The following is a 9689-nucleotide window of genomic DNA, read 5'->3' on the forward strand; positions in this document are numbered from 1 at the left end:
CAGCAAACAAATCTTTTATCGGAAAATGGGATAATCATCCTTTAATACAGAAATAAAAGCATAAAAAGTCAACCAAAATACTCATGAAGCAAACTGCATGGTACCTGATAACCTTAATCAATTTTAAATACATTGAAGCCCTACAAAGGCATATGCTTATATAATAAAAAAAGTTATATTTTTCTTTTTCAATTAGCTCCCTTAATATTACTTACTACTTTATTATCTTTATAATACATTATTTTTTAAATGACTTTAGACCTAGTTAGTTTATTTCCAGATGTTCATGCTCATCGCTTCTGCATTCAACAAACCAGACAAATAATAGCACCTTGACAGAGTCTTGGTCTTCATCAGACTGCTCGTAGGTGTCCTCGGGTAGGAAGTTCCACGGTGAGCGAGCATTCTGGGCCGCATATAGCTGCCAGCGCCAGAGGGACAGCGGGCAGTAGGTGAGCCTCAGAGGGAGTTTGGTAAGGCTCTCGTTGATAGGATAGTAGTCCTTCTGAAGGTTCCAGTAATCATTGAAGTATACAATGGGGTAGTAGTCTCCACTGACTGCATCAAACTTAACATCTGGTATCAGACAGGAGAACAGAAACGTCACATGTAAAAGCAAAAATACTAGGAAGCTGTTCATGTCAGACAATAACAGCAGGAAGTGAAACTCACATTGGTCTAGAGGGGGTGGAACAGAACCCTTTACCCAGGCTGTGTGATCATCTACCATGTTGATGGTGAGGTTAGGGTGCCAGTGTGAGATAATCTCCACTGGGCCGTGGCTTTCTGCCCGCTGTGAGGAAATAAAGGAGACATTTCAGTCCTCTGGGCACTCCGACCTCCCCACCATTCGTTCAGAAACATGACGGGGGCGTTAACTGATCTCTCCAATAGTGAGTGTAAAATTGACACCTTTTTCTCTGTGTCATCCTGAGAACTTCCTTAGATCATAGATTAACATGACCAGATAATAGATGGATAGACATCTGTTGTCTGTCTGCATTTTTTGTATGAATAATTTGCTTTGAATTTGTTTTAGAATTATATAGAGGAGACATTTGAATTGAGAAAGCTTCCTGGAGAGGTGGCGAAACGTCTTCAAATCTTGAAAACCAAGTCCAGTGGATATTTTTTGAATTTTTACGGAATGACTATGACCTGGATGACTGAGAACCTTCATCAGCATATATAGAGGACTTTGTTTGTATAAAGTTCTGTAAAATGATTTACAAATCAAGCTTAATTACACATTTTCTGGCTTGGTTTTATTATTACTTTGAATAATACTCCAACATGTGGAATAACCTCCCCTTTAAAAAGGGGTTGTCAGCTGAAAAACTGCAAGGGTTGGCACATTTTTTGTACTGGGTGACAGTTCACCTTGATCATTTCAGGATCTGCTTCAGTTTCTCCTGTGAGCAGATTCTTGGTTTTCAGAAACTTCCTCCTCTTGAATTTATTGAGCACTGTGAAATGGAAAAACAAATGAGTATAAACATAATACAGGTAAAAGTTAGCAAAGGTTATTTAATTGGTGGATTCCTGGTCCTTACTTCTTGATGAATGCACTGTTGCCAGTCTGCGGTACTGCCCCTTGCGTTTCGGGTCAGGGTGGAATCCACTTTTAGTGAAGAAGACATGGATGTAAAGGGAGCCGTTCTGTTGTACTTTCTGTAATTAGCCACCAAAAATACATTCTGGGTCAAAAACAAAAACTTATTTCTCAAGCACCCCTCCTGAGATACCCCTACCTCTGAGATTTCTAACTCTTTATTGTGGTGGTAGCAGCCATCTCCACTCTCCCCTGTGGTCCAGTCTCCATAGACCAGGTCTCTGTTGAACCAAAACAGGGCATCTGTATTGTTGAAGTCAGTGAACACCTCCTCCTGGGACACATACACGTACAGGTCCTGCAGGCACGGTGAGAAAAGAAAGGTGTTTATCACATTACAGCATCAGGAGAGCTGTTAGCATAATAGTTAGGGTCCAAGCACTTTAGGGATCACAATATAAGTGCTGTTCAGGAATTAAGGTCTTGAGGTTTACAACATTTAGGGCTATGTTCAAACTGCAAGCAAATGTGACAAAATTCTAATCTTTTCACCGCCAAAACAATCAAAATTCACCACTTCCACATGTGGCACTAAATTGGATTTGTATCCAATATTTTCTTAAAGCGTCTGTGGTCTAAACGGTCATGATACATTTGGTCTGACTCACTTCATCATCCAGGCTCCGACTACTCATTCATACAGACTGCTCTCCAATACAGCAGTCACTGCTCCACAAAAACACATTATAAATAGCTCATCCTCTTTTTTATTACCGTTCATCTTATTATGTGATCATTATATCGTCAGCTCCAATTGTTCAAGAACTTATAATGACCACAGAGATGCTTATATCTGTAGCTGTGTGAGGTCTACACTGGCCATTCAGGCCATGAACCATTCAGACTTTAATCTGAAGATGGCTGCATTTATGCAGTTTTCTTAACGACCTTGCAGGAAAAAAAAAAGGAATCTCGGCAAACCAATCAGAATTGTGCATCAAGACCTACAGTGTGAGTGTAGCCCAATACTTTTTAATATTTATGGGTCTGGGGAAGCTATACATAACATAAAATAGACTTTATTCATCTCACAAAGAAGAAATTCACTCAAAAAATGAAGGGAGAAATTCAAAGGAGTGGATTTTTCCTTTGTGAGATCAGTCAAGTGTATCTCATATCTGCTAGATCTTAACTTTTTTAAATGGAAAATAAACTGATAAATATAACTTATATTCACATTTCATAAGAATCAAACTTAAAAAGAAATAAAAAGTAAACACAAATGAAAAACATAATATATAAAAATAAATATATGTTACTTGTTTAGATCCTTTCATATCTGTAAATTTGGAATAAGGATAAAAACATCAAGAAAATAATAGATCAAAAGTGGAAACAGGGTGAAGAAGAATAATGTACCATGAGGGTGTCTTTAGGAAACAGGTTCCTGCTGGGTACTCTGGGGGCCCCTGCTGGTGTGTTCGGATCAGGAGTGGATGGCCCTCTGCGGAACCAACTACTGATTGCCCAAATTATGAAGATTCTGGAGAAGAAAGTAATATCAAAACAGTGAAAATGTTATTTAGGTTAAAAAGTTTAAAGGTAGAAACAGTATAACATCTAGAAAGAAGAAGTGTCTTTTTAATTCAGTTAGGGGGGAATCAATACTGCATGACTACATTTAAGTGACTGTAATAATAATAATAATAATAGTATTTTTTGCTTACTCTAAAACTAAAACTTTTTCTTTTGGTGTAAACATGCTGTGCTTTAAATGTCTTTGCCTAAACAATCCCTTCCCATTAAACCTTATATGTAATCAGAAAAAAGAAAAAATCAAATGCAACTAAAGCCTAAGAACTGGAAAAAACAAATTCCAAGTGCAACTTACAGACAACACCAAAAAAGATAGACCCTTTATAAGACAGTAACTAAAGAGATCAATTTTTAACCATGAAAAAAATAGTCGATACTTGAATCTATTTTTTTATGTGGGTTACGCAAATGAAGATGGAAGAAGGGGGACTATTGTGTGTTAAAAGAACATTTGGGCCTGTTAGAAAATACAGAAAATAACCATGTCTGGAAATATAAATGGGGAAATCAAAAAAAGAGACTGTCAAAAAGTTTACTGTTCCAAGATCAGACCTATTTTTTAACCGCTTAATTCCGAAAAGCAAAGTTCTTTTGTCCGTCTCTAAAGACGATGACTCAGATTAGAAAGACAGAAAGAAAGACTAGAATCTGTACAAAGATCTGGAACAGAAAGAACCAAGAGCTGGCTGAACTAAAGCCCATTATTCTCCATCAAATCAATTTAATTTGGACAGTGACTATTATGAACGCAATGCATTACCTTTCATTAAGCAATAGAATCTCGTTTATTCAAAAAACGTACCTAAAGAGGACACCTTTGATGACCTGCCAGGCATTAGGTGCTTGCTGCTGCTGCTGAGGGTCCTGAGCATTTTCAGCCGTCTGCACAGTTTGACCTTCTGCCGTTGCAGCGCTTCCATTGCTGCTCACCTACAAACACACATAAATAAGATATAATACACCCAAAAGAAGAGGGTTCATTGATGATCTAGCAGTGAACATTTCCCTGGAAGGAATACCAGTATTAGTGTAAAATACTGTCAATAAAAGTCAGATTATGCAGAAAACCTGTTACTACTACTGTACTCAAAGCTTAACTTATAAATTAGATAAGGACAAAGGAATGAAGGCCGAGAATTTAGTTGCATTTGCAATCAATACTGCAATTTAATAAAACACAAATCAAATTTGCAGAGGCACTCAATAATGGTCACATTACATTTAACAAGAGTAAGACACCAAAATGTACACTTCCATCCTTTAGGAGGCAGTAATACACTTTAAAGTGGTTTTGCCACCACACAGAAGAAAGGAGAGTTGAACCCAGAGCAAAGCAGTTTTCCTCACAACAGCAAAGTCCTGCAACAATGGACTCTGGACAAACAAGCTTTCAAGGTCATGAAAGCAATGAAACCCTGCAGTGAAACGTCTACAAGCTTGTAGTTAGGGCAAAGGAAGATAAAAATAGAACACAATCACAATACTGGTGAAAATATAAAAAAGAAAATTCACAACTTTGACCTTTTGCAAAGTCTTTCAGCACTAAAATGCATGGTGGGAAATTCTCCCTTTAAAAACATTTTCTAAAAATTCATACATGCATAAAACTTAATTAGAAACTAAAAACTTTATATTAACTACCACTTCCATAACTTTTCCTCTTGTTGATCTGAAAAAAAAAATAATAAAAAGGAGCTATGATTTATAATAACTGATCTTTCTTAGAGGTAATTCTAAGCAAGATTTTGACGCATATCCGCGTTAACTATAACACGCAGACGACCTGGTTTCTGAGCATAAACCAGGAAGCATTCTACTTTAAGGTTTAGGAGCATGTTTATGGGAAATTTTGTCAATTCTTTCAGAAACACGTCTAATAGCTTGGTCAGTCTATGGTCTAAAATATTCTTAAGAGAGCTCAATTAAGATGGTCTCAGGACAACATGTCTAATGTTAGAAGAGAAATTTCCAAACCCTTCGCACAAAGATGGGAGCATGAAACTGTCCCAAATCTGTTGGAATGCTGAAGAATTTAGTTCCTTCCAAAGGAACTAAGAGGCCAACCCCCAACAAAGGATCACACAATATAGTTGCTGTCTTTCCCGATCACATATACCCCTTTCCCACTGGCCGAAAAACCCAATTAAACCTGGGAACAATCAGCTTTTAGTGGCAGTGGGAACAGTTCCCTGACATGTGTCTACCCGGGTCAAACAACTCGGCAAGCGACCCGTGTTAAAATCGCCTCGGCTCTGATCACCATACTGAGGGAAAACCAGACCCGGGTTAACCCGCTAATTTAAGTGACACCATTGAACGCAACGTACGGACGTCAACACAACAAAACAACTCTGATAACTTTTGTTAAATATGGCACAGCGCTAGTAAGAGAGATTTGGAAAGATAATAGAACAAAATAATAAAGTACAATTACTACACCCTGACTTCCTTACATGTTGCTCTCCATTGTTAACTTTAGTGATTTATGTCGCATGAGTGATATCTCCAACACTAACACACAGTGATGGTGTCACCAGACTTAGTTGGTCCACCCATGTTTGAAAAACACCTGTAAACCCTCTATATTCAGTGGGAAAGAAGCTTCACAGTTTGTCAAGATATCAGTGAAATTTAATAGTGGAAAATTTAGGGCTGACAGTCTCATGACTAGTCTTCTTGCACAGGTGGCATCTTATCACAGTATCGCTACAATTCACTGAGCTCCTGAGAGCGATCCATTCATTCCTAAATGTTTTGTAGTTACAATTAGAATGCCTGGGGCTTCATTTTAAACAACTCTGGCCATGAAAGTAATTGGAAGACTTGATTTGAATTATTCACTTAGATTAATTAATACTTGTGGGTACATAGTATATATATATATATGACCTCCAGTTCATATTCATTTGAAAGTCATAGTGGCTGTAAATGATCAGTAAAACCAGTTATTAGTGGTCACCCAATCTGCAGCGTGCCAATGTAACCCCCACCTCTCTGGCCATATTCTATTCAAGTGTCACAATAGAATGAGACATGCTAAGTCATGAGACTTATTCACTATCTAAGCATCTGTCCGGTTGTTACAAACATTAGGGAAACCAATGGCTGGCTAAAAATTTTATCTGTTTCAACAGGTTATGTTTTTAGATTGCAAAGGCAACAAGAAATGTGAAGATTTAAAGTTTCCAACTAGCTTTGTTACATTTGAAACCTCTTCATTCAAATCTATGAAGGGGACATAAATAAAGCTTTTCATCCCTGCTCCAACATCCTGCTATGTGAAATTAAAACAAATCCAATTATCCGGTGCATGGACTTCTGTTTCCTGGACTGGACTGGAAAAATCCAAAAATACACTCAACTATAGAGAGAAAGAAAAAAGAAAAGTTCTCTCTTCACCTTAAGATAATAAATTACACATTCTGAACAAAGTTTAATTATTAACTAGGCCATCTTAGACTTCTAGGTAAATGCCTCACATTAGTTTTACCATTCTATCTGGGATTAAAAGAGGACAAACTTTTAATAACCATTCAAAAAAGGAAAGAGTTTCTATGTAATATTTAAAACAGACTAAACTAAAATTCTCTCACATCCTGTTGGAGTGTAAAACAGATCATCAAGATAGATAAAATACATAGTCATTATCCCTAAAGACTCCATTTGGATTCCTAAACATGCAAAGTTTTCTTGTCTTTATAGCTGAAACTTAAATTTTGACATTTTTAGAAACACAGAAACCTTTTTTAATCTGTCTGAGACTTAGTATAATTAAAATACAAGAGATTTACAAAGGTTTTAAAGATCGCAAAAAGCTAAACCAGGTTCATCGACTATGCCATTTCATCTATTGGTGAGATATGATGCCACGTCCCAGACTCCAGCACACAGGAGTAGAGGCTTAATGTAGTGATTCACAGTGACCTTTAATGACATGTTTGTTCTGCAAAAAACTGCCCCTTAGAGACAAACTACATTTATTAGGCATAGGTAACAACTATGAGGCTAAGGGGTTTTTAAAGCAGGATATCTAAGTTGTTTGTAAAGTCTATAACTGTCATTATTCGCCTTTGAATGTCTTTGGAAATACTCTGAAAATAGCTCATATATATATATATATATATATATATATATATATATAAAATTTCATATTTTTATTCAAAGCCGGATTCTTTTTCCTCTTAATATTTAGTTTATTTTGTGCAAAGTGTCCTGGCGTTTCAGGAATTGGTCAGGAAGATTCCTAACAAATATTTGTATGAATTAAGAAACCCTTATATCCCATTAATAGTGATACCCAATTACCATGTCAAACCTTCAGACTTTCGGTGGGGAAATATTCCAGTAGATTTTATTTGTACATTTTATTTTACATTTCAGTGCGAAACAATTACTATAAATGCACAGACTATTGAAGAAAGAAGGTTGGCTATTTTTGTTATTCAATGTTCTAAATCAAATATCTAAACTTTTACTTTATTTAGTTCATTCTATTAAATTATTTTCCAACCTAAAGTAAAACAATAAAGTCCTATGCAACAAAAATAATTATGGCAAAATATCTGCATGGACTTTTCACTAAATGTTTTTATTGTAAACTAAAAATGTTTTTTTTTTTTTTTTGTAATGAGAAAGAAGGGGAAAAAACACTAAAGGTATTAATTATCTCCCCCCTGCTAGCTTGTGTAATTTATCCTTAGCAATCAAAATGATCAACCAGCCTAATTTAAATGTTGCCCTTTCAGAGAAAAAGGTTTAACATAAACCTTTTAAAAATGTTTGTGGTATGATTCCTTTCAGGCTCAATCCCACAGAAATTAAACCGATTTAAAGTCTATATGCCAAAAAAAGCACTGAAATTGTCTATTTGTATACATTTCACAAGCCATAAATGGTCTTCAAAAATTATAGCTATATGTTCTAGGATAAACTGGAACTAAACTACAGAACCTAAGCTATGCCCTTACTTTTTCATTACGGAGACTGCGTAGGAACCTTGTTAGGCAATATATGGCTAAGCTACATCTGGTTATTTCATCTGATCAGCCTTATTACCAAAAGTGTCTGTCAGGTGAACGATCAACTTGGAGATTGAGGAGAAAATTAACATGTGAGAAGATTTAACTGGAGGCTGAAATGAGTGGGAACACACTGGCCCAGTTAATCAAACCATGCTGTGCTGATCAGGTTCAGGCCTTGTGATAGCTAACTGTCACGCTGCGGTTGTCAGCTGGTTAAACACTGACACGAGCAACTCAACAGACTGTCGGGATTATGCCAATATAATATTTTTTCACTGTAAACACCACATTTACCCAGTATCTCGACTAGCTAACAGCACCGGTTTCACAACCGACCGTAAGCGGCGACGGGAGGTCGTTTTAAAACCAACCGGCACTGACAACGTCACTGAAGCTAGCGAGCGCAGCGACCGCTGACACGGTTAAATGTTAGGGACTCAAGCTTCTACGTTAAAACAGTAAAACAGACTATAGCTACCCGAAACTATCAAGCAAAAAACAACTGAGCGACTGTCATTAATTTTACCTCTCCGTTGCTTGCGGAAGGTTTAGATGAATCGCTCCCCTGCGTCGCCATCTTTCCTCGTCTCTATCGCGCAAACACCACTTGCTGGTTGGGAAAACTGCGCCGAGTCTCGCGAGACGTCAGTTGTATCGTCATCGGAAGGATGGATATCAGCAGTGACTATGGCAGGCCGAATTGACATTTATTAGAAGCGACGTCCTTCCATTCGTTGATCTCTAAAATAAGATTCTTTCTAGTCAAAACTACATTCCTACTAGCAAGAAATGTACATATAGATATTCAAAATTACATTTTTGCTAGCAAAAATTACAATTCAGGCTGCCAAGAACATAATCGTACTAGTAAGAACAAACTTTCAAATACTTACAAATCTACAAATTTTAAGTGGCCCTTTAGACATTTCTTAGCTTGGCTGAATATATTTCAGGTGTCTCAAATGCATTTCTTCCTAGTCAAAATGAACATTTCAGATATCTAAAATAACATTCTTCCTGTGTGTTAGAACAATAGATGAGTGATTCGAGCACTAATCGAGGTCAAACAGTTAATTCTGCACACACGGAATAAATTCACCACAACTTCTGTTCAAAATATAAGAGTTTATTAACAAAAATCATTTAGCTCCAAGTCAAACATATTTCAGTTTAACACTCTAAACTAAGACTAGTAAAACTCAACTAAACTAAACTACTATGTACAAAGAGGAAGGGAAAACATGGTTGGAAACCATATTACAGTTCAAGATGGATTTTGTGTTTGAAACCATAGTTTATCTGGAAGAATTTGGGATATGATCAAATTAGCTTTTCACTAATTTTAAAGAAATTGGAATGTTTTCAGACCAATTCACCATGAGGTGAATAAAACATTATTTGGCCAAATAATGTTTTATTGAATGATTTGCTTAATCAAGAACCAAAAACCTTTAGTCAACTGATTCTTTACCCTCTTTGAAATAGCTAGCAGCGAATAGACATCAGGATTCCACTAAATG

General features: G+C 36.6%; 1 protein-coding gene across 1 annotated transcript in view; it reads right to left on the reverse strand.

Annotated features, from left to right (window-relative positions):
• The window catches only part of clptm1 (cleft lip and palate associated transmembrane protein 1), a 16901-nt gene extending 8078 nt beyond the window's left edge, over positions 1-8823 (reverse strand). The window contains exons 1-8 of the mRNA XM_015393729.1: positions 8696-8823; positions 3951-4078; positions 2972-3095; positions 1752-1910; positions 1554-1671; positions 1381-1466; positions 673-793; positions 332-576 (exon numbers count right to left, since the gene is read on the reverse strand). Coding sequence (XP_015249215.1) covers positions 332-576; positions 673-793; positions 1381-1466; positions 1554-1671; positions 1752-1910; positions 2972-3095; positions 3951-4078; positions 8696-8746 — 1032 coding nt within the window. The 5' untranslated portion in view covers positions 8747-8823. The remainder of the gene's footprint in view (positions 1-331; positions 577-672; positions 794-1380; positions 1467-1553; positions 1672-1751; positions 1911-2971; positions 3096-3950; positions 4079-8695) is intronic.
• Positions 8824-9689: the final 866 nt, after the last annotated feature.

The sequence above is a fragment of the Cyprinodon variegatus genome, unplaced genomic scaffold (assembly GCF_000732505.1).
Source record: "Cyprinodon variegatus isolate N-32 unplaced genomic scaffold, C_variegatus-1.0 Scaffold655, whole genome shotgun sequence".
NCBI lineage: Eukaryota > Metazoa > Chordata > Actinopteri > Cyprinodontiformes > Cyprinodontidae > Cyprinodon > Cyprinodon variegatus.